This window comes from Aricia agestis, chromosome 10 (assembly GCF_905147365.1).
Source record: "Aricia agestis chromosome 10, ilAriAges1.1, whole genome shotgun sequence".
In the NCBI taxonomy this organism is placed as follows: Eukaryota; Metazoa; Arthropoda; class Insecta; order Lepidoptera; family Lycaenidae; genus Aricia; species Aricia agestis.
The window spans coordinates 221,977-248,180 of NC_056415.1; the positions used below are offsets into that span (position 1 = coordinate 221,977).

At 40.9% G+C, this 26,204-nt stretch overlaps 1 protein-coding gene across 1 annotated transcript; it reads left to right on the forward strand.

The window, feature by feature from the left end:
• The first annotated feature begins 322 nt into the window (after positions 1–322).
• LOC121731148 lies at positions 323–25,513 on the forward strand. Its single transcript, XM_042120504.1, has 21 exons — positions 323–476; positions 549–712; positions 2,822–2,997; positions 3,985–4,150; positions 4,630–4,839; positions 5,061–5,233; positions 5,326–5,578; positions 5,939–6,223; positions 6,453–6,622; positions 6,766–6,985; positions 7,106–7,207; positions 9,145–9,295; positions 9,566–9,714; positions 10,235–10,321; positions 10,674–10,787; positions 11,156–11,392; positions 12,634–12,807; positions 13,123–13,359; positions 14,109–14,164; positions 19,629–19,692; positions 23,737–25,513. The coding sequence occupies exons 1-21, from the start codon at positions 419–421 to the stop codon at positions 23,827–23,829; spliced, it is 3,339 nt and encodes a 1,112-aa protein (XP_041976438.1). The 5' UTR covers positions 323–418; the 3' UTR covers positions 23,830–25,513.
• The last annotated feature ends 691 nt before the right edge of the window (positions 25,514–26,204 follow it).

Below are 26,204 nucleotides of genomic sequence, written 5' to 3' on the forward strand. Positions count from 1 at the left end.
TTTGTGTGATCGAGTCTGCGGGTTACAAGTTACATTCAGACCATACAGTCCGCATGGCGCGCGCCATGCACACTGTATGTAAGCCGCAGACTCGATCACACAAAAAGTGTGACGTTTGCGGCGAACCTACGGTAGAAAGATATGTAGGAACATCAAATAATACCGAAAATCATAATTATTTTCTTACAAATATTACCTACTGATGCGCAAACTTGTATTTTGGCGCTAAGCTTGGTACTCAGTGCCTTTATTAAAAAAAAGTTTGACAGCAGTTTGACGTTTGACTAAAGTGACAGTGACAGGAGCAAGTTGACAATAAACATCGTTCGGCTGGTTCGGACTTTCGGAGTCCGTCTGTATTTTATTTGTAAAATATGTTAACCAGAAGAACAGTAACAAACAATATCAGTAGCTCGTGATGGGTGCGCTAAACATCGCGGAATGGACGCCAGACGAGGTAGCGGAGTGGATGTCGGGTGAGTGTCGTTGGGGAGAGCTGTCGTGAGTGTGGACTGTGGAGTGCGGTGAGTCACGAGGATTGTGTGCAGGTCTGGACGCGAGCGTGGCGCAGTACGTGCCGGAGCTGCGCCGCCGCGGCCTGAACGGGGCCAAGCTGCTGACTCTACGCTGCGACGACCTGGAGTACCTCGGCATCCACATCATCGGCCACCAGGAGCTGCTGCTGGAAGCCGTCGAGCACTTACGAAACTATGTACGTAATACTATGTAATGCTTTACATAATTCCTATGTAATGTTTATTGTTTCTGACTATATAATGTTTGCATGGAGATGTTGCACAACATACTGTACAAACAACTCCACTGTTACTTAACACATATTATCATATTTAGGCCTAGGCATTGGAAAATCCTATTGATTGCATGCTTTATCACAAGTGAACAAGATGTACAGCTTGTACAACTGCTTAGTAAAACTAAGATACAGATGAAGGATGTCATGTTTATTTGCTATAATACAGAATTGGTAATATTATATGTATTTTCATATATCCAATACTTGGTATACTTGCACTTACATTGGTTAATTGTTAACAATTGATTACCAATTGATATTATGAAGTCATATATATATGTATGAATAAATAAAGTCATCTCCATGTTATGATACAATTATTTAGGAAGCACGGTATTATAACGGGTGTATAATTATGCAATACTTAATAATTGCAAATTGGCTACTGAAGTTACCTCTGATAAGAACCTCAAATAAGGTCAAATATGTTACATGTCTGTTTTTCCAATTTATTATTTTAATTTTTACATATTTCTTCAATTTTCTCGTACTGTCCATGATGGTACTGTATCATCTGCAGTAAAATCAATGGTGATAATATTGTTACAAGACATTGTGTTAAAAACAGAACACTTATATCATACTTAGTTGATTGGTTGAATAAAATTTGTGTTTGATTTGATTGCTGCCAGTTTGAGTGTAGTAAATTCCTCAGCACTATTTAATTTTTATCTTAAGACTAGATGTCCCGCGCGGCTTCGCCCGCGTAAATTAGAAATTTTACAGAATCCGTAGGTACATTTTCCCATAAAAAATATTTCCCCCGTTTTTCCCACATTTTCCTGAGTTTCTTCTGTCGTATTAGTCTTAGAGTAATAATATAATATAACCTTCTCGATAAATGATGAGTCTTACTCGATAAATGATCTATCTAACACTGAGATAAGTTTTTAAATCGGACATGTAGTTTCTGAGATTGACGCGTTCAAGCAAACATACTCTTCAGGTTTATAATATTAGGTAGATATAGATTTTTTTTTAATTATCGCTTGACAAACTCGAGTCTCGATCTAAAAGACTATGAAATGGTATAATATGGTAGTGATGATGATGATGATGATGATGAAGAATGTAATTTGCATAGTAGCATATGCTTTCTGTTCTTAAAACAACGCCGAAACTCCCAAACTTGTATCTATAAAGAATCAGGAATTCTCTCAGCACCTTCCGAACCACGGTATACCAGGTATATCTCGGTGCAAAATCTTACTTGTTGGTAGCATATGCTTAGAATACTTCTCACGAAACCGAAGTCACCATATGTTTCCCTATAAGTTTTGAGGAGTTCCCTCGATTACTTATGGATCCTTCATCAGATCACCACTTTTCTGAATATAATACCAAATTGGGATGATACCCTATATACCAAAAGAAAAATTTTGAAAATCGGTTAACAAACGGCGGAGTAATCGTTGAATATAAGAAAACGAACATAACACCTCCCCCATTTTGAAAGTCGGTTAAAATTGTAGCCTATGTGTTATTTATTTAATATTTTAATCAGCACATGAATTGAATAACAAAATTTTTTTCAAATTAATCGTAGCACCATCTGTCAGGACAAACTAAAATTGAAATAGAATAATATTGAATGCGATGATAGCGCCGTCCGCCGGATCTAATGTAAAACATTCCAAAATCAACAACTCCTTATAAATAAGAAATTAATTGAAAAAACATTTTCCAGTAGACCAAACTGTAAATCTAAACCATTCTCGAATCTCCACGAACACACACAAAAAATTTCATCAAAATTGGTCCAGTCGTTTAGGAGGAGTTCAGTCACATACACACGCACACAAGAAATATATATATTAAGATAAGCAGAGTTCTTGAGTGCTTCGTTGTACTTTTCTCTGCACTGATTAAAAGAGTCAACAATATTTTGAAAGTTCCACTTTTTGTTGGTGAATGTCTTCATAATATTAGTAATATTGTTATTACATATCATACAAAATGAAAAATACAGCCTAAAACCATTAACTAAAAATATGTTTTATTTATTAGCACTATGAAGTATCACGAGAGTGTGTGCAACAGCTGGCTCTTCGAGTGTCGGCTGCTGCGTCGTCTCTGGCCAGGGAGCTGCGGAACCATACCGACACCCGTCTGCCCACACAGACGCTGGCCGACGTGGCCCGCACCGTGCAGGCTATCAAACCTCTAGTGTGCTGGTTGGACAGGTAGAATGCATTTTTGTTATAGCAAATACTGTTGGGTATGTTGTTTGAATTGGAACTTAGTAGTAATGACAAACCATGATATTATGAGTCACTAAAATTTTGACTGACTTTGCATACACAACATTTAGAAGTTTAGAAACAGGATCATAATTTTATAAGAGGTAATCATAAAACAGGAGTAGAGATGAAACATAAAACATAATAGGACCATTATTTGAACATTTATCTTTTTTGATGGTTTTTTGTATAATGTGTAAATTAGTAACATTTTTTTCAAAAAGTACTAGATTTTACTAGTATAATATTTTTAAATGTGGTTCAAAAATCAAAACATACTAGACTATTTATTACTAGTATCAAACTTAAATTTTTGTAACAAAAATAAGTGATACGCTAGCGCTGCTACTTTCACAGTGAACTCTCTACAAGGAACACATACACACCCTAAAGTATTATCACTTATTTTTGTTACACTCTGTATAAGTACATTAAGGTTTTTAAGATGTATTGAGTTCTTTTGGAGAATGTTCTTCAATAATATTATTTTCAAGGTTAAAAATGTTTATCAAAATTTACTTAATTTTTTTTATTATCTGTTTGTAGTTCTCCGTAACAGGTTTGTGTTGTGATAAGAACTTAGCGAAATTATTTCAGTAACTGTCACATGTTTTGTTTTACATAATATCATATTATGTACATTGTAGTCATATTATGTTTAATGACAAGCAACATTTAAACAAAATAAACAGACCTGTTTTTTCACTAAAAAATTTACAAAGATATTCCTAAATTAAATCACTGATCCGACACTAGGATCATCATCAGTATTCGTGTAGACCAGTCTATAATTCAGTCATACAATATAATATAGTATATTAGGTCTCTTTGAAAGACACCTAAAAAATAGAAAGCTGCACTTTATCCTTCACTTTTTGCCGAGCGATCTTAAAGATGAGTTCATCCTATGTCTATGTCCATTGTCCACAGATGGGCGATGTGCGGCGGCGCGCTGTCGGAGCGTAAAGCGGCGTTATTGAAGTTGGCGCTGGAGGCGGCCACGTGCGCCCAGCGCGAGCGCTTCGCCGAGCAGCCCGCGCGCGCCGTCGCCGCCACCGCTGCCGCCGCCGCTGCTGTGGCTGACTACATCATACAGGTGTGTATAATATGTAGTACATACACACACACTCGCTCGCACGCAAGCACGCACGCAAGCACGCACGCACGCACGCCAGGGCTGTAGCTAAAGTCAGATTTGAGGTAGGGCAGCATTGGTTACAGGTAGGGCGGAAGTAAAAAAAAATCATAATTGATTGATTTTCTTGGGTTTTTTGGTATTTTTAAGGTAGGGCATTATGATTTTAAGGTAGGGCATTGCCCCACGATGCCCCCCCCTAGCTACGGCCGTGACGCACGCACTTGAGCGAGCGCACGCAAGGCGGCTTTACTAAATTTCAACTGCATCAATAAAGTACTAACTTTAATTCACTATGCATATACTACACATGGTGAAACAAGATTTTTTGTCAACAAATAGCTGTAAGTTTTCAAATACTTAAATAAATGTATGGATTAATGCACCATTAGCAAAAATATGGCTATGCACAATATTTTATTTTATTCTTATCATTTTAGGATGTGGCGGACCCGGGCATCCTGCAGCCTGCGACGGTGGAGGCGGTGTCGCTGCGGCAGGCGGGCGCGGGGGCGGGGCGGGGGGTGGGGCGCGCCGGGGGGGCGCTCGGCTTCGAGGTGGTGCCGTCGTTCTGCGGACACCACCAGCTCGCGCACATCCGCTTCGGCTCGCCCGCGCACGCCTGCGGACGAGTGCACGAGGGGGATGAGGTCAGTTAAATATATAGTAATGAGTGCATTAGTAAAATACGGTACATAATATTTAACAGGCCATATATTCTATAACCCACTCATTGTTGACTAGTTTAAAAGTTGGTGGAGGAAGACTAGTTTAACGAGGGAACATAATATGAAATAAAATGAATGTGTAACAACATCTTTTTTTTTTTTTTTTGGCGAAATACTAATAATAATAAACTGGTTAATTTCAGGTGGTGGCAGTAGGCGGGATGTGCGTGATAGGGTGGAGCGGGGAGGCGGTGGAGCGGCGGTGCGGCGCGGCGGGCGAGCTCGCGCTGCTGCTGCGGCGCCGCGGGGCCCGCCCCCTGCCGCTGCCCGCGCCCGCGCCCGAGCGCCGCAGACCCGCCTTCATGCACGACCACAGGTATACAGGGTGTGCCGAACCAAGGATGGTGCTGACAACATATCATCGACATAAATTCACAACCATCAAAATAACAACTACATAATTTTCAGATACGAGTTCGAGTTCCGCGAGCCGCTATCGCGGTCTACCGTGGCCGCTGTGAAGGAGGCGGCGGAGAGCGTGGCGGAGGGGGAGGGGGAGGGCGAGGGGGCGGGCAGCAGCGACAGCGAGGCGTTGTCGCCGCCCGCGTCGCCGGTTCCGCCCGAGCGCCTGTACCGCGGGAAGCCGCGCGCGCCGCCGCCGCGACGTCACAGCGTGTGCGGGGGGAGCCCCCCGCGCAGCGCGCACACGCCGCTCGACCAGGTGTGTACATGTATACTGTTGTAGTCACCGTGTTCGTCGACATCGCTTTTGGTGATGGCACGATTTTGACATGACTTGTGTATAAAGAGGCAAAAGATAGAACTCCTATATGTTATGATTTTTACAATTTTGTTAAATTTTGGTATATTATAAGTGGACGTGCGCGTGTGCCGGTGGTTCGCGAAGAAGAGAGCGAGCCCCGCCGTGCAGCTCGATGCCGTCGCCGCTCCGAACCCGTTCCCTCCTTGCCCCCGGCACCCCCGTAGGTCCGCGAGTTCCGTGCGCCAAGGACGTCGCACTTCATGTGATGTCCATAATATGTGGACATGTATGTAAAATTATATTTTAATTGTGTGTTAGATCTGGCGCGAGCTGCAGCAGCAGCGCTGGGCGGACGGCGACGACACGCTCGGCGACACGCTGTACCGGCGCGACAAGGCCGTGTCGTGCAGCACCGGGCTGCAGCTGTCGCCGCGCCCGCGCACGCACCTGGGCGTGGCGCCCCGCCCCGCCCCGCCCCCGGCGCCGCCCCCCGCGCTAGTGTCCGCCCCCACGCCTCCCGCACCGCCCCGCGCTCGCCTCGACAAGAGTCAGTCGGCGCCGACGTACGACGAGCCCCCGAGTGCAGCGCCGCTCGCTGCTCAGGTACGCATGTAGTTTTACGGTACTTTATAAAAAAAAAATCAGTGAATGAACACACTTTACTGTGTCAATCAAATGAGAAGCGGCGGTAGGATGCACGTTGCACATACAATGATGTAACAAGCAAGTGCATAGCCACGCCCTTAAAACTTATGAAACTTTGGTCTTTTTTTTACCTTATATTCTTATCGTAACAAAAAAAATGTATCCAATTTACTTACATCATTTGCAGCCGATCCCCGAGTCCCCGCCCCCCGGAGACGGGCGCGATCCGCGCGGCGGTCAGATCCTGGACTTCCTGAAGTGCAGCTCGGCTATCGGCGAGGCGTTGCGCGCGCGTGCCGCTGCCGACCACGAAGCCATCAACCCCGTGATGCGCGACGACGCCGAGCTTACTACTAAGTGAGTACCATCATCTATACATATTATAAAACAAAGTCGCTTTTTTTTCCCTCATGTCCCTTTGTTCCCTTTAATCTTTAAAACTATGTACGGATTTCGATGCGGTTTTGTTTAATAGATAGATTGATTTTTATTTTCCACAGATACCCAGTACCGTGCGTGTCGGAGAGGCGTCGGGCGCCGGACACGCCCCCGCCGCCGCCCCCGCGCCCCGCTCCAGCGCCCCGACTCACGCGCTCGCCCCCGCCGGAGCCGCCCCGCGACCCACCTCGTGACCTACCCCGTGACCCGTCCCGCGACCCACCCCGTGAGCCACCCGTGCCCGCGCCGCGACCACGTCCGCGGTTAACGGACTCTACACAGGTTACTGCTTTATGAGTTACATTTAATAATGTTACTCCTAATTACAGACTCACTTTAATTTTTGTATTGAGACATCTTCTGGGTCATTGTTTGTGTTGAAACTAGCAGCTGTTATTCCAGACGCTGTCGCCGCTGCGTCACATCAGCAAGCACGACATCCAGCTGGTGTCGCACGAGCGCCGCGAGATGCCGCCCCTCAACTGCGAGCCAGACAGCCCGCAGGTACATATCATGGAGGATTATTGACAATTTGTCCCGCTAGATGTCATTACGGATAGAAGTACTTTGCTTATCTGTGTGTTGTAAGTCACTACATAACTTTAATGTTTGTATGGACACAGAATATTCGAACGAAGTTCCTTATCGTGCGTTGCCAAAAAAGGCTAGACGGAACGACACTTGACCTCGACACTTTTTTTTGTACCTGCGAAGTAGGGGCAGATGGCGTTGATAAGTATAATATTGAGTAGTAATTAGTATTCCTGTGCGTCAGCTAGATGGGATTTTTTGAGACTAAACAGCGACATCCACCGGACGTTTAAATAAATTTTATTACAATTCCACAAAAGTATCGTTGTTAGTATTCCAGGCGTAGCATGGTCATTATAGAAACGGAAGAATAGACAAAGTGACAGTTAGACAAGACAAGTGACAATCTATCAATATGTCGATTCTTTCTAAAGTCTACTGTCGTTATGCTAGCACAGCTGGGCGTCAATAGATGGCGTATTTTTATAACTTTGTTCCATCCGGGTGTCCCTTGTTTATCTAAAGGTGGCAGCAAATGTCAATTTAATTATTCCAAAACGGCTCAACCAATTTTAATAAAATTTTGTATGTACTATCAAATAAGTTGATTCCTAGGCAGATCACGGATCACCTATGTAATTTGGTCGCGTTACGTCAAACCCAGCTGACCTATGACGACGAATATTGAATTGACATTATCGGACCAAATGACGTAGGTTCGTCAACTGCATATGAATCAATTTCATCGATGGTACATGTCATGTCATATTCTTAACATTACTATCCGCTTTTCTTATCTCTGCAACGTATTTTTCCCTGTTGGGTAAGTTATAAAACTTAAAATAGGGATATTAAGTTTGTATAGATAAATAACTTTATATCTAAACTAGCTGTTGCCCGCGACTTCGTCCGCGTTAGCATAGTAGATCACATCCCAAGTATTATTTATTGTACAAAAATATTCATTATATACAGACTTATATATTTATTATATACAAATTTTTTACGCAGCTTTGCTTGCGTAATTTAGGAATTTCACGCAACCGTACATTTTTCCGCATAAAATAGCCTTTGTTCCTTAACGTGGTCTATTCTTTCTTCATGTTTGCCAAATAACAAAAAAATTGCTCCAGTAATAATTTTCCTCCGTTTTTTCCACATTTTCCTCTATTTCTTTGCTCCTATTAGTCTTAGCGAGATAAAATATAGCCTATAGCCTTTCTCGATAAATGGGCTATCTAACACTGAAAGAATTTTTCAAATCGAACCAGTAGTTCCTGAGATTAGCGCGTTCAAATAAGCCGTTTCATATAATTTCCCCCGTTTTTTCCACATTTCTCTCTATTTATTCGCTACTATTAGTCTTAGCGTAATAAAATATAACTTATAGCCTTCCTCAATCAATGGGCTATCTAACACTGAAATAATTTTTCAAATCGGACCAGTAGTTCCTGAGATTAGCGCGTTCAAATAAACCCTTTCATACCATTTCCCCCGTTTTTTTCGACATTTTCCTCTATTTCTTCGCTCCCATTAGTCTTAGCGTGATAAAATGTAGCCTATAGCCTTCCTCAATTAATGGGCTATCCAACAGTAAAAGAATTTTTCAAATCGGACCAGTAGTTCCTGAGATTAGCGCGTTCAAATAAACCCTTTCATACAATTTCCCCCGTTTTTTCGACATTTTCCTCTATTTCTTCGCTCCTATTAGTCTTAGCGTGATAAAATGTAGCCTATAGCCTTCCTCAATCAATGGGCTATCCAACAGTAAAAGAATTTTTCAAATCGGACCAGTAGTTCCTGAGATTAGCGCGTTCAAACAAACAAACAGACAAACTCTGCAGAATTATAATATTAGTATAGATAATAAATATAAGTAGTAAAAACTAAAATATAATTTGTATGGTCAGTCGGAGCGTGGGCCAGAGCGCGTGGCCGGTGGCGGGGGGCGGCGGCGCGACGAGATCGTTGTTGGGGAGGGGGGCGAGCGCGCCGGCGTCCGCGCCATCTTCCCCACCTCCAAGACGCGCAGCCTCAAGAAGAAAAACTCCATATTGGCTAGTGAGTTGACTTTTCTTTTAACCGACTACGGAAAAGTTTTTTTGGATGGGTAAAGACTTTAAGGAACGAAAAATGTTGTACTCACAACTTATCAGCGCAACAACGGAGTTCTATTTAATACCTTGTGTCTACGAGAATTTACCTCTATCTGGGACCTAATTTACAATGCACGTACTGATAAATGCTTGTCTGGCCTAGTATTACAAATGAAATGACGTGGTAAGTTTCCGAATGTCGTGTTTTAATATATCAGTGCTATGTAATGTGTAGAGCGGCGCGAGGTGTGCGCGCGGTCGCTGGCGGCGCGCGGCGCGGCGGGGCGCGTGTGGCAGCGCGTGCGCGGTGGCGGGCGCGCGCGCTGGGCCGAGCGACACCTGCTGCTGGCGCACAACCTGCTCTACGCCTACCGCACGCCCGAGGTGTGTACATAGTGTGTGTAGGGGGCGTGGCTAGCGTCTAACGTTGGGTTGTCAACGTGAAATAAAAAAGAGGTTATAATATGATGGAAAAACCAGGACATATTCGTGTAAAATGGGACACGTAGACTTCCAAAATAGCAAAACTAACGTCTAGTGAAAACAGGACAGTATTCACAGTTACAGTTTAAACTAGAGATACAATATTGTTAGCGCTAGCCACTAGTGCGATCTAGTATAACTTCATGGAACTAATTTAAGTTAAAAATGTTCAAAATATACGACTACAGACCTAAGTATGACTTGTTTTTTGACTCTGGCAGCTTATAATAAAAGCTAATGACTTGTCAGCATAAGACGTAGACGAATGGAAAAGACTGGAGGAGGACTTTGCCACAAGGCATTTAGACTAAATTTTTAAACATTTTTACTTTGTAACTTGTACCAACAAATGTTACCAAATTTGTGTATTATGTCTAAATAAAGAGGCTATTAAATTAAAAGCATGACTTGTATGTTTCAGGACTCTCGCGCGTCGTGCATGATCTACCTTGAGGGGTGGACGGTGTGCGCGGCGGGCGAGGTGCGGTCGCGCGCGCATGCGTTCAAGGTCAGTGATGTTCTATATCGGAAGAAACAAAACTATTTTATGAAATTAGGGGGCAAACGACGGGTCACCTGATGGAAAGCAACTACTGTCGCCCATAGATAGACACTCGTACCATCAGAAGAGTTGTAAGGAAGTTGCCGGCCTTTTAATTGGCTCGCTCTCTTCTTGAAGGTTTGCTGGCATTTTTGAACTATGTGTTTTTGAAATAGCCAGTCAGCAGTCACGACTCACGTGACACATAACTTCTGCATTGAAACTTGAGACACGCTTTCGCATTTATAATAGTACGGATTCAAGTTGAGTCGGGTGTACTGAGGCCAAGTGGAGCGAACTCTAGTGATGTCTGTTGCAGGTGTACCACACGGGCACGGCGTTCTACTTCGCGTGCGAGTCGCAGGACGCCGCCGCCGCGTGGACGCAGCTCATACACCGCGCCACGCTGCTGCCCTCGCTCAGACCTGACCAGGTATGACCATTTGACCTATTATTACTTCTTTTTAGAGACTATGCTATCCCACTGCAAGGCCAAGGACTTCCCCCAAAGTCTTCCACTGCTCAACATAACGCAAACTTATTACTGCTTACATTACTATAATAATTGAAAAGACGAGACACAGAATTTGATTTGACATAAAATAATTGTGATAATCACTACATAGTATAAAACAAAGTCGCTTTTTCTGTCCTTATGTCCCTTTGTTCCCTTTAATCTTTAAAACTACGCAATGGATAATTTGATGCGGTTTTCTTTAATAGATAGAGTGATTAAAGAGGAACGTTTATAAGTATAATAACATTCATTAAATATTTCACAAACAAACTTATCGATTACAGATGGACCTCTCCAAACAGTACTCCGAAACGGAGTACTCGGAGTCCGACTCTGAGGCGGAGTCGGAGCGGCGGTCCGAGCGGGACAGGGAGAGGGAGCGGGAGCGAGACAGCAAGTCCAAGTTCGGCTCGCTGCGGAAACTCACGAGGCGCGGCTCGAGCGAGAATGTCGCGAGCCTCGACCGCAAGTATCTGAGATTCTTCTCGCGCGGACGAACCAAGGAGGAGACTAAACCGAAGGTGCGCATCATCTGTTTAGGTTTAGTTTGAATTTGATGTAACTTAGCCGGGATTCGTAAATCTGTCAAAGTAAATAAAAATTGTGACGAAACAGTGTGGGTTTAAAACGCTTTAAGTTTATAAGAGCCAGTCCACACGGTGCGTTGCGTTGCGATGCGTCGTCGCAACGAAAACATTTTTACGCATAGCCGGCCACACGGGCGCTGCGCCATCGCAGCGTTATTACGAAGCAGTCTCAACGTCAACACTCCCTCCCGCTTCGTCGCGGGGGCTGCTGTCCGTCATGTGTGCTTTGCGACGAAGCAGCCTTGGGTATATTCTAAAACAAGGCAACGGCAGCGCTGCGTCGACGCAACGCTGACGCGCCGTGTGGAATGGCTCTTAGTCAGCAATGTTAACGACGCTAGCAAAAAATCATAATACATAATATTATGCTTTTTTAAGAAAATATTCTTATGTTTATGTTGTAGATATCCCTATAATGTATTTTTATCAAACAAAATATACAAAATAACTCAAAAAAATTAAACGACAGTCGACCAAATCTAGTATTTTCCTTTTGAAATTGATCGGATAGGAATCCGATCAATAAAGTCGATCAAAAAAGATCCAGTCAGATAAAAAGAAAACCACCCCATCCTATTGTTGGCATCTTAGATTTTGTTTTAAAGTATTTTAGCTAAAAAACTGAAGCAGAACCACATAATACTTGTCAATAAATTGTTAAATTTTTGCACATAAGCAAACAACTGAGGTTAACCACTGAATAAAGGAATAAAGTGTCAATTTTGTATTTTGCTACTTAATATACTCCGAATGCCATAAATAGAAAGGGGTACGAAGATTTTTGCCGACCTACCGTACCGCCATTGTGTTTTTTCGCATTCGCGAATATTTTAAAAAAAAATGGATAACTAACATCAATACAAACAAAAATAATCTTGGACAAAACCACGTTGGACGTGTCACATTTCGAAGATATGAGCTGCCAAAGTTTTACCAATTTAAGATGTTGCAACTTTGGCAGCTCAAATCTTCAAAATGTGACACTTTACGCGGTTTTGTTCAAGATTATGTTTTGCTTGTATTGATGTTAGCTATCCATTTTTGAAAAAAATATTCGTGAACGTGGAAAAATACAACGGCGGAAAGTAGGTCGGCCAGGCTCCATACAAAAATCTTCATACCCCTTTCTGCAGCGTATACTAAACAACCAATTATATATTTAACCTTAAATCCAGAGCAAGCAGCCGGGTGTGCCGGTCCCCACGGAGCATTACCGCAGCTACCGGCGCGCCGCCCCCGTCCCCGCCCCCGCGCCCCGCCCGCCCAAGCCCATACACTACATACACGCCTCCAACCCCAACCTGCTGGACTTCGAGAACAGCGACTTCGTCACCAAACCCACGGTGCAGGTGAGGACAATGTTGACAAGTGTACATTTTTTTTTACTAACTTTATGCGCATGTTTCGTCAGCGACCCGACGACTCCACTTTGCAGTGATAATACTTTAGGGTGTATAATGTGTATGTGTCCCTTATATAATAGTTAACTGACTAAGTAGCAACCCTGACGGAATATTTTTTTATTATTATTGTATGAGCAAATCCATGACGTTGCACTCTAATTTTTTAAAATGAACTCTAGGGACATAAATTACAATGAACAGTGTCACCCTAATGTATTATTATTTTCACCGTTACTCCCTGCATAACACATACATTTCCAGCCGCCAGCGCCGCGCACAATCGGCGAGGTGGGCCTCGTCACACTCGAGCAGTTCATGCTGCAGAAACAGGACGAGGAGCGCGGCGACCTCGCGCGCCGCCTGCGGACCGTCCGCCCGGACGTCGTGTACGGTGACCTGCCGCCCGAGAGGGGCAGGGGGGATCGGGGAGACAGGGGGGACAGGGGGGAGGGTGACGAGAGGCCGGACTGGAAGGACTCGCTCAGGAGGAATGATAAGGTATACATCATTGATACACAGGTTTATGAGAATAGTACACATGTGCTTTTGATTGGCTGACGTAAACATAAATAAATTACTAAGCTATTGAATGAATGAAATGCTGTCAAGAAATACTATGGGATTGGATTTCTTTCCAATACCACGATCGTCTGTTTCACGACCGCGTATTCATCGAAGTTGCGTTTAGAGGTTTTTAAGATCCAATAAAATTACTGAATATGCAACAGTAAATTCAGTTGTAAGTTTTGTATTCATGTCGCCAGTCGACATTCATGGCCTTATTTCGTTGTATAAGATAAAGTAAAGGAACTAGAGCGCGCACCGCAAAAATAAGCTGACATTGACATTCTTTTTCTTTTATTATCTTCTCCTTCGTCTTTTTGTTGCATATTTTTAATCAGTGCATATTTAAAAATGTTTATTGCATTGACAAAGACACAGGTTTATTGTAATAATTTGTATGTATTTATTGATTATTGATTTTTTTAATGATTATATTAACCATTTTATTATGCTATGACTAATGACTACTTTCTAATAATGTCTTAAATTTAATTTTACTTATCATTTGCATGCCTAAATACTATAGGTAGAAAGAGTGAACCATGTTTAATAATTCGACAACTTCTTGTACTTCTTTCTGCAAATAAATTATTATTATTATTATTAGAGGTGGCAGGGTATGTCATATTATAGAAGAATACAAAGACATAATAAAGATTGACATAATATGCCGTTACTTGCAGGTCCACACGGGCACGCCCCCCGCGCCGCAAGCCGTGCTCGCATCACCTACAGACAGGTAGGAGTTATCACTATGTGGCATTAAACGTATGAGAATATGAACTTTATGTTGCGCTATCAGATGCTGGGAGAAGATATTTGACGCAAAATATTTCTATACTAGTTAAGAGGATCGACTACCGGGTCCATCTCCATACAAAAAGACATAACGTTTTCCTACTCCAAAATCTTATCCGATTTTAACGATTTTTCACTATGTTATTGCCTCTAGATAAAACTATGCTTGTACGTATTCCTATTATCAAAATTTATGTTAGTTTGAAAGTTACGAGCTTCTGAAATCTAGCATTTTAGGCTCAAAACATTCTCATTTTAAATGATTTGTATTTGAAAAACAAAGTAAAATTTCAAACAAAGCAAAACGTACAAGCGTAGATTATATTCTTCTGAAAAGATTGATACCAAAAAATATTAGTTTTAGTACAGTGTAGGGGATGTAAAACGTTATGCCCCGAAACGCGATTTTGGTCTAAAGAATACCGAGAATCACAGCCGAGCTGCAACTCTCTCTATCGCACGTTTGCGGGTCGGGGGGAAGGGTTGCCTGAAACCAGCGGTAGTGATGTAAAATACTAATGTCGATGTCTAAGGGATGGGGTATGTATCGGTAAGTACCTAACTACTTGTGATTTAGACGGTAACCTATCGTCAACGGCGCGACGTCCAAGGGCCGGCCATTTGCAAAAAACGGCTACCATACATCCTTATAAACATTACAAGTAAAATAAAAGCTTCTAAAAAGATTTTTTTTATAATATATAATATTTTTGTCCATATTAACACTTGAATACAAAACATATTTTTGATACGCCTGATTCCGCAGGTTTTTAGATTTGTCAATATTAAAGTTCACACTCACTAACTGCCGCACTCAGAGTGAAACACGACGCCTTGATAATTTGGCTGTAGCGATATCGATTTTTCTCAGCAATGACTAAAGCTAAGAAATTAAAGTTCATTGTCAGTATTCATCATGTCTTTGTCTTTGAATTACCCATAGCATAACACGATTGGTCAACTTTTATAACACAGAATAATCAATCAAAAAGACCTCTGTAAAAAAAGGGATTCCTATTTTGCCAACAGGGGAGAGTGATTTAAGCTTCCAAAATTTGTATGATCTATAATAAATTAAAGCTCATTTAGCCCCCCAATTACACAACTTTACCCATAAACTATTTATCATTGATAGGTTTAAGGTTACGTCACTGTATATAATATAAAGTACTGACTTATTAAATAACATAAAAAAGAAATAACAATTGAAAAAATCGAAACTCGAATGTTTCGATGATACCACCTCTTATAGAAAGATGTTGGGCAAGCGCTAGCGCGATGTAAGAGACGCACGGCGCCATCTAGTATGAATTTTTGGAACTAACTTAATTTGAAAAAAAAAATCGTATTTTCACCCCCTTACAACCATTTTTTCCAGTAAAAAAGTAGCCTATGTCCTTTCTCAGGCTTTAGACTATATGTATACAAAATTTCATTACAATCGGTTCGGTAGTTTTGGCGTAAAAGCGAGACAGACAGACAGACAGACAGAGATACTTTCGCATTTATAATATTAGTATAGATATATATAATTGGAATCTCGGAATCGGCTCCAACGATTTTCATGAAATTTAGTATATAGGGGGTTCGGGGGCGATAAATCGATCTAGCTAGGAATCATTTTTAGAAAATGTAATTTTCATGGAATTAATTAAAATGTCATTTTATTCGTGTTTTATCGAATACCGAGCAAGGCTCGGCCAAATAGCTAGTTATTAATTAAGTCATTTCTCGATCCCAGAACTGATCATCTCTTCTTTTTCATGAGTGATTCTAGTCCATGAGGCGTCCATACCACGAAATAACAATATTTTCTGCCAGATACGTGAAGTTGACCCTGTACTTGGTAGAAATAATCGTGATTCCTTTTTAAGAACAGTCTTCCCTCACGTATCTGGCAGAAATTAATTTTTTTGTTAGAAATTGCTTCAAGTGGTGTCATATTCGATGCTGAAAACGGGCATTTTACCTCAATTAAAGAGTCTTCGTCAATGAGTCCATCGGGACTTGCACCTAGGTAACAATCATTAATACCTACAAAAAGACCACATGATCTAACTTCAAGATTGGTCAATTCTGAAAACTGGCGAATCGCTTCTGATTCGTTTTGTTTACCATATTCTGTTGCAGAGTTGCCTTTGAAATTTGAGTAAAGTAAGGCTTTTACAATCCCTAAGCCTGAAGTACTTTGTCTCATTTTGCAGATTGTTCCGAACTTGAATGCCGTTAACCTTTTTCGTCTTTCAGCTAACCACATATCATTGTCTCCTTGGCCTCTAGTATTCAGTTCCAAACACACAGTTGTGTTTGTGCCTCACTATTCCAAGACGTTACAGCAGCCATACATCGGGTTTGATAGGAGCCTCGTGAAGTGAAATTTACTCGCTTGCCGCCTATAAACTTTGCGATCACCGAATTAAACTGTTCAGCGCAATTATTTGTGACATCTAATAAAAGACTGCTCGCATTGTTGACGAGAATCGTTAAACATTTCTGAATGTCAACCCACATTCCAGTATCTTGTAATTCTGGTACTAAGTTTGGTTCGTTTGGATGTTTACATATGAGGCACACAAATCATGTTTGCCAAAAACATGGTTTGCGCTATTCCGTATGTCCTGCTTCAAATTTTGTACTTTTTGGACCTGAGGTAAGTCTTCGTTTATTCTGTACATGACAGCACTTGCAATAGCTTTACGAAGTCGTTGTACATTATTTTCAACCTTTTTCCTGAGAGGAACTGGTACATAACCCTTATGGTTATTCGTTTTCTTGCCCAGTTGTTTCATCTTAGTGCAAAAATTTCTCAGTAGGTGATTCTTACACTCTACTTTTTTCACTAAAAGATTCGGACCGTATGGCATGGTGATCAAAAGGCGGTTCATTACTGCTGAGTCTCCGTCACCTATCAGCATGTTATATTTGATACCGTGCATTTCTATGCTTCGTTGGAAGCCCTCCACAATTATCTCTTCTTCCATGGACGTCGCACTACCAGACCAGTTTTTATAACATTTGTGTTCTGGTTTTGCAACACCTTTATTATCTGCTCTGCTGCATATGCAGCAGTATTTGTTTTTAATTCCTAAAAATATAATCTTTTTGGTTCTGTACCCAATTATGCAGGCGCATCCCGACAAAGAACTGTATCCCGATTTAAAAGATCGTTTAGGCCAAGAACCGTCCGTGACGACTGGGACTAGTGGGTAACCTTCCGAGTCCACTTCTCCGTTTAATATGGATAGCCTCTTTTCCTCTTCTCCAGTGTGGAACATTTCGTCAAGCGCACATTTCTCAAAAGTTGTCTGCAATTTGGATTCTATTTCATAAAAAGTTTTATTTGCCATACATGGAATATTAGCAGCACCACAAACTTCCTCCAACTGAGAAAACTCGTTACCAGTGCAAACCATTCCCTCGACTAGGGCTACATTTATATTTATTTGCTTTGATGAATCTTCAGAAATTATTTTTTCTAGTTTATTGCACAAACGGCACTTGAACACAAATGTACTTATAAGGCCATGTCTGATTTCTTTTTCAAAATCGAGATGTGAAAAATTACAGTCGAGTCCTGAATGATTTATATTTTTAATAGTGTCAAAAATGTATTTAATATCAACTATTCTACGGCCCTGTAAAATGTGTGATTCTTTTTTCTCAGTTTCTTCAAGATCAGGTTCAATTAGTAAACTAATATTTGAAGATGGCGTGTTTTCAGGCGTAACGTTATACTCTAATTCCTGATCGATATTTTCTTTAGTGCAGTGACTTGGATGTGCTCGATTTATTGTAGAATTCGATATTGAACATGAAGATCCAATCGTATACGACGACTGCTGTTGGGATTGAGCCCTGAAAAAAAAAAAAAAAATTATAGGCGAAAAACTAAATGAAATACGGGCTGCAGAGTGAGATTTGTAGTAACTTTTGACTATAACATATTTATTATATACACTTATTTTTGTTACCCAATTAGGTTGCAGATAGGCAACAATTCCTGACCCTACCTACATAGGTACGTGCTTTGTGAAATTGTGAGCATGGGCAATATGAAAATCAATCTGCTGTGTCAAACCTATCTCAGGTATGTACATATAAGTTACGCGTAATAGGTCTCAATCCTATTTTTCCTAAGTCTACTACCGACAGAATAAAAGATTTCTTGATTTTAGTGCATCAGTTTGTTGTACGTATCTATAGACAACTCACGGTAACGTAAGTTACAAGATTTAACCGTAATTGGATAATTTCTACAAAAAGTACTATTTTTTCTGTTTTTAAACTGTCCCAATTTTTATAGCCTTTTATAACTAACTAGGTTTCGCAAGTTACCTGAGATAGGCCTGACACGGCAACAAGAGCAAAGCCTAGTTGTAGTATAAAACCTGTCAATGTTTAAATGTTTATTTAGATGAAGAAAATAATAAAGAATTGTCGTAGGCATAAATAAAAGTAGGAAAAAGTAAGAAAATAATAAAAACTTGCCAGGCTGTAGATTTGCGACGTAAATTACTTCTTTTACGTTTAGTAGATAACCGCAATCTCGTTTTGTTGCCTCTTCTATACTTTTTTTCGTCCATTTTACCGACCTGCAAACATTATAAATATTATACAGACCTAAGTACACACTTAGGTACTCGACCGAAATGTATGGAAAATCCGCAAAATCTTATTTAAGTAGGTATGTCTTGCAAATTCATAGTTAAAATTGTTCGTATTGATGAGTAAGTATGGCCAGCCAGTGACTACCTACCATAGTAAAAATCAAGTCAGTAGCAAGTCAGGATTGATAAATACAGGGAGATAATTGTAAAAATAAGTAAACTTACTTGTTTGAAAATATTATAATATAATATAACTTCATCAAAAGAAACGATCAGGCAGTATTTCAATTATAAATATTATGAGTGGTTGCGCGCGAGACGAGAGCGAAACCAAGCGAAACTGACGCTGCGCGCGGCCGCGTCGTCACGGGTCTGTGAATGTGTGCGTGGGTGTATATAGTGCGTGCTGCGCGGGGGCCGGGCCGAGTGCTGTGGCGGCAAAGAATCGTTTTCCAAATACCTATTTTTCTACGCTCGCGGTACTACACAATAGTCTTAATGCCCACACTCCGTTGCGCCAAACTTCGCTTATCGCGCGGGAATCGTACATTTTCCGGGATAAAAAGTATCCTATATCCTTTCCTGGGGCTCAAATTAATATGCATTTATAACATTAATATGGATATCTCAACACAATACAATTTCACCGTTGCTAAAAATAAAATTACACAATGAAAGAACTCTACGATGTTTTTTTCTTTGCCTTTCGAGTGATTTTTCATTGATAGCGAGCGTATCAAATGTAGTGACTGTATAAATATATTTATTATTAATGTAAGCGTCTGTGTTGTGTTTCAGCGCGGGCGGCGGCGTGTCGAGGCTGCGACTCATGTTCGGCGGCGGTCGCAGAGATCTTGCTAAGGTATTTCACTTATTTTTTTCACATCCGAAGGTTTTTTTTAACTTCAGAAGAAAGTTGATTTTGAAAAGACACCGTCTAGAATCTAGATTAAAACATGCATAACATATATCGTCGCTGCGCGTGCGATACCGCGTATGAGCAGTATCTGTTCCGCATGTATCATTATGCGAACCTCCAAATTTCAATGCAATTGGGGTACCGGGTGAGGCTGGAAACCTACCCGGCTTAGTTGGTCCCGACGCCGAAGGGAACTCTACAATTTACCGAAGCGTTTCCTTACTTTAACGGTAGTCTGCTCCCTTTTGGAGAAGACCGTCCGGTCGTGGAGGGAGCCCTGTGTTTGACAAATCCAAATCATCCCTCCGTATACGGCTGAAGGCAAATCGCAGGTGGTTTTAGTAGGTAGGGTTAGCACAACTAGTCGCCCATATCCCCGGGGTGCTTTAGCTTAACTGAGCTACTTCCCCAACCTGGTGATCATATTATTTAGTCGTGGCGATTGGTGGCCGCCTGTATTTTTAAGGTGAAGATATAATGATCACGTCATGTAACCTTCCTTGATCTTCAAAGCAATGGAAATGGTGGTAAATTAATTGAAACATTCTAGCATGAATACAATACATATGAACAATATTAAACAATGATTAAAATATACTTACGTGGTGGTTTATCTCAGAAAAATAGTTATTTCTGTGAGCACTTTACTATTTTATATATATATATATATATATATATATATATATATATATATATATATATATATATATATATATATATATATATATATATATATATAAAATGTGTAATGCAGTGCAATCGTTTACTACCACAGAATCCACAAAGTGTAAATTAGAAATGGTTACAAAACATACAATATCGCCAAGAACCAAGTTCCGATCCCTCACAGTCCGTCGCCTAGCAACCGTCACCCGACTGTGTTGCCTACTCGCTACATCTACTCGCTACATCCTCCCCCTCTATCCCGAACCTGACGTCCCCGCGTTTGGGATAGGACCCTTTCGTGGCCGTCCACGTTTGCGCTTGTCCCTTAGAGGAGTTTGGATGGGACCAACAAATGGGGTAAGGCGTGTCGCGTGATATTCGCCTATGGAGGTGCCATTACTGAAACTACCCAACTCATAGGTATTTATTATTTTGTTTATTTTATAAGGGCTATTCCTCTTTGGCACAAAATAAGTTTGACCTTTATCCGTCCGTAGTCTACGACGGATTGGATCTTCGGATTTAATGTTTTCTAATATTTTCCTAATATGCGGATCTTTTACCTGATTCTCCCCCTGCATTAAAGCCGCTCCCAAACCGTATCCACTGCTGTCCGCGATCGGCTCGGGACTGATAAGGAAATAAGACTTAACGAAATCAAAAGTCTGATCCGGTTTATCCCTAAAATACCATACATCGTGCGGAATGTCGAGGATAATATTAGCCTCTTTAACAAATTTACGTCCTAACAACGTCCTAGTTGAGGCTCCTGGTAAGACAAGCAGGTCCTCAATAATTGCATCGCGATTTCCAATAGTGACTTTTACATCAGCGGTAAGTACTCTTCTTTTACTATGCGTTCCATCAGCCAATCCTATTGTGCGCTCTGTCTCCTTAAATCGAACACCCTGTTGAACTAACACGGAGTACAGCTTAGTACTAGCTATAGAATGAGTTGCGCCGGTATCAATAATAGCCACTCATTCGCGATTTGCAACATTAATACATACGGTGGGAAGTGATGTCGCATCAATATCATAAGCCTCGGATTCCTTTACATTGGAATTATTTATTATAAAAGCGGCTTTGTCGTCGCCGTCGCAATAAACATTACTCGAAAGTAAATTACAAGGGCGATTATTATGATTCAAAAATATATCGTGCTCGACTTGGCGGAGGCACTGCCGTGCCCCCAGATTTTGTGAGTTTGAACTCACACTATTCTCGCTCGGGACCGTACTTAAAGAAGTATTTGACAAATCGATATCGCAAGAAAAAGTGTTGAAATCAGCTGGTTTCGAATCAGCTCTCTGTGTGTTCGAACAGACTTTACATTTCGACTTTACTACTCCTTGCTGGCCACATCCATAACACCTTAAAGTACTAGAAATATCATTAGACTCTGACTTACCGATGTTCTCGCTTTTACCTTGCAGGTTGCGGCAATTGTCAATAATATGGCCATACAATTTACAATACGCGCAACGTATCCGTTTACGTTTCAATAATTGATTCGAGTTTGGCGTGAGAACCGAATTCATAGTAGGGACCGAACGTGTATTAGGGCCTCTTTCATGCGCGGGTAAATCTACGATTTTAGCCGGGGTCGTGGGTACAGGCGAGAGGGAAGGGATTAGAATAGATAACCTATTGGTTTCCGCGATCGCGTCCTCTACGGCTCGCAATTTCTCTATGAAGTTGTCCATAGAAGTTACATCATCTCGCGACAGTCTTTTACGAATACGCCTATGCAATAACCCGTAAACCATATCGATCTGCATCGCATCCGGAACCTTATAGGGTAGCTTCACTACTAGGGCACGCAGTCTCGACACGAATACGTCGGCACGTTCAGTCTCACACTGTTCAGTTCGGAAAACCTCTCTGAAGATCTTGTACGGTTGCAGCTGGGTGCCGTACATGCCTCGCAGCCGCACGACGGCGTCCGCCCATGTTGAGACGTTGTCCTTGACGCCGCGCCAGAAGAGAGCCGCGTCGTCCTCCAGCAGCATGCTCAGGCCGCGTAGCGCATGCTGTTCACTGACGTCTGCGCATTCCTTATATACCTCCACGGCGTTCAAGAAGGCCTCCAGTTTCTCGGCGTCGCGTGATTTCCCGTTGAACCGCGCGGTGCATTTAATGAAATTGCCCGGCGGGGCGGCGACTGCAGCAGGGGCAGTCGAGCTTCTCTGCATTGAGGTCGCCGTGTTAGGGGTGAAAGCTCCGAAATTGCCGGATGGGTGGCATACCGTGGGAGGGCTCGGAGTGTTTCCAGGAGGGCTCTGTTGGTCTCCTCCTGCGTACGCTGCGATTGCATCATCATTTCTAACATCGCTGTCATCACTCGTTCTGTCGAGGTGGTGGTAGATGCTCCAGCAGCCGCGGTGTATGTAGGCGGGGTGGGCCGCGGGTCGGCGAAAACCATCGTCTCGTTCCCGGGCTCTCCGTCGTCGCTTGCTTGCTGTGTCTCCTCTTCGTCTTCACTCTCGTAACGGGGATGTTGTCTTGTGTTTCGTGGCATTTTCGATACCAGTCCGGCTAGCGGCTAGCTAAACACACTTCACGGAGCACTGGGATTGGGTCTGTTATTTCTTTGAAAAAAAATATAGCCACGGGTTGGGCGCCAGTGTAATGCAGTGCAATCGTTTATTACCACAGAATCCACAAAGTGTAAATTAGAAATGGTTACAAAACATACAATATCGCCAAGAACCAAGTTCCGATCCCTCACAGTCCGTCGCCTAGCAACCGTCACCCGACTGTGTTGCCTACTCGCTACAAATATATTTTTCTTGCCGCTGTAGTAAATACGCGGAATTGCTTCTAACTTCCGGCCGCCTACTGCTCCGCGGTATTGTTTCGATGGCAAAATGTACGTTTCTAATTGGATAATTTAAATTCTGTGAAGCCTAATATAAGCCAATATGCGTTTCGAATCGGCTGGCACAATATCTCAATTTTGCGCATTTTGCTGTTACGCGGTATTTACCAACTGCTCATACGCGCTTAATGATATTGCACAATAAAATTTATCTTCTTGGGGCCCACTGACCCTCATCACACCTGTGTGATAAATAAAGGTATGTTAAATAAGACCTGTCTTATTAACATACCTTTCTATATACAAAAAAATATTATTTAAAAATTATTACTGTCTTATTAACATACCTTTCTATATACAAAAAAAAAAAATCTAGCGTCATATTTTTGTTTTTGTTTGTAAGTTCCCTATAACATATTATAAATAAGTACATATTATATTACTGAAATGACGATCTCTAGCAATTTTTTTCACCCTTACCCATTCTCGTGCGTTTTCAGGAAAGCAGCCGCATGGAGAAATACTCTCACCTGGGCTGCCCGCCCACCTTCACGCCGGAGACTTACTCGCTGCGCCGCCCCGACAGACCCTGACCGCTGTACGACGATCATGATGAGGCAAGATGGCCGACAAAGAAGTGATGCTGACGTCGAACGACGTCTCTAAGCGGTGTTGCCCGATATGCCAACATAGTTGGCCGACATGGCAACAATGTTCGCCGACGTGGCAACAATATTGACTGACATATTTATCGACCGACGTATTGACAACATATTTGGCGGACAGTATATCTGCCAACATGCCGACAATATTGGCCTACAAACTCGCAATGTTGGACGAGAATTTGTCGGCATACCGGCAATATTGGCCAACAAGTCTGCATATCGAAAATGTTGTCCTACATGCCGCGGTGATTTTAATGTCGTTGACGTATAATCGTGACATTCAATCGATATTTCAACTATATTATACCGATATTAATTTGTTATTATGTTTTTATGTGTATATATACGTATATCAATAGAAAACATTTCAAGAACTACTTCTGTCGTGTTAGATTTGTTGGAACTAAGTAAGTAACGGATGTTTCCGCTTGAGGCACTGCTAGTAACAATAAAAATGGATTTAAACTCGTTAGAAATAGTTAGAAACTTACACTTTGACGTTAAAAAGTGTTTATTTTATTAAATAATATTTATAGATCGCTCAAATACCACAATATTTTATCCGCTATTTATACCATTCTCTCATACAAATTTATTAAAGATGTCTAAATAATGCTCACGTTTGTTCCTAAATAAAGTTTTGTTGTTTTGCTGAAAATACAATGAGTTTGTACTAGTGCTCAATGTTATTGAAAATAGGCGTTTACTGCAGTAGAATATATTATTATTATTATTGTTGTATAGTCGTAACTGTTAGACGAGGCAATGTATTCTACAATCAAATATATTTTTATCAAGTTTCGTATTTGAGATAGCTACATAATAATATTATTTTTATCAAGTTCAATGATACATCAGAACCCCAGTTTAGGCTGTGTTTAATTCTTAAAAATGCGATTTAAAACAACAACACCTATGTTTTATATAAACTAAATATTAGGATAGGAAATTAGGTATTAAAAATCATACACATAAACTTCATATCGTAAATATAGTTATATATTATAGTGCCAAAATGTTTGAATATACTAGAATAACAGCAAGAATGTGGAACTAAAATGTATTGTATTATAATGAGAAGACTGACTGGTGCGGTACAATATTATTTCGTATTTTAACGGACTTTAGATACTCAACGGCGCTGGTGTTTTAAAATTAATAGCTTTGTAAAAAATATTTACGCGTGTAAAAAAGTTTATACATTTAAAAGCCACTTAATTTGAGATGCGTTAGTTAATTTGAGCTTAGGAGCTAAATGTTTGTGTAATACTTGCAAATATAAAGCTTTTTCTTACGTCCATTAGTAATATTTGCCGCAGTAAGGCATCAGTAAACATTTTATAATTGATATAGGACCTGACTTGCTTGTAAACAGTTATAAATGATGTTCCTAAAGATATTACTGAAAATGGAATTTATAAGGGCGGGCGGTGGCGCGGTAAGATGGTCACAGGATCGGAACATGTTAACAAGATGACAAAATGACGGTAGTGATCATGCTACGAACCTTAGGCCCTTCTTGTCTCACCATACCATAATATAATATTTTTTTTGTATATGACAGCGACACTAGTATAATGTTATGACTCGCTTGATATTTATTATAATATATTTTCAACAAATCGATGCAGAATATATTTATTATTTATCTATTAGTAGCATGAAGAACGATGAAATATTTACCAGTCCATACGAATAAAAATACATATTTTTTATATGAGTGATCATACAAACAATATATATTTTTATTCTTAATAATATTATTATGTTATAGCGTAATGAAATAATGAAATGTATATGGGAAAATTATGTATTTATCCGTTTGAATGAACTATGTATAATGTCGTCCATAATCATAAGAGATTTTAATATCCTTCTACCAATGAAGATTAGATTCAGGGCTCGTCGTCTTTTTCTATCACATGACGTTTCTGATTTGTTAGATAAAGACAGGCATACCTTGTAAATTATTCGCTTCGAATATCTTCATGAGTAAGAGGACTAATATAGAGATGTATATTTATCAAGCTTTAGTAGTCGCGTTGTGAGATATTTGAATGCATGTATGTACTAGCTAGTAATTTACCAATTATTTTAGAATAGCTTTTAAGTCGAAAGGTGTGAAAGTGACGGAGATGATGATGGTGACTTTAGGTGTCTCTTTCTAATGCGAAGTCTATATACAAGAGCTTCCTATATAGATGCCAGAGACTGAAAGAGACATAATATTATGTTTGTAATGCTTCTTAACAAACACATTAAGCGCACATTATAATTTAGTAATCATTTTAATTAGTTCAGTT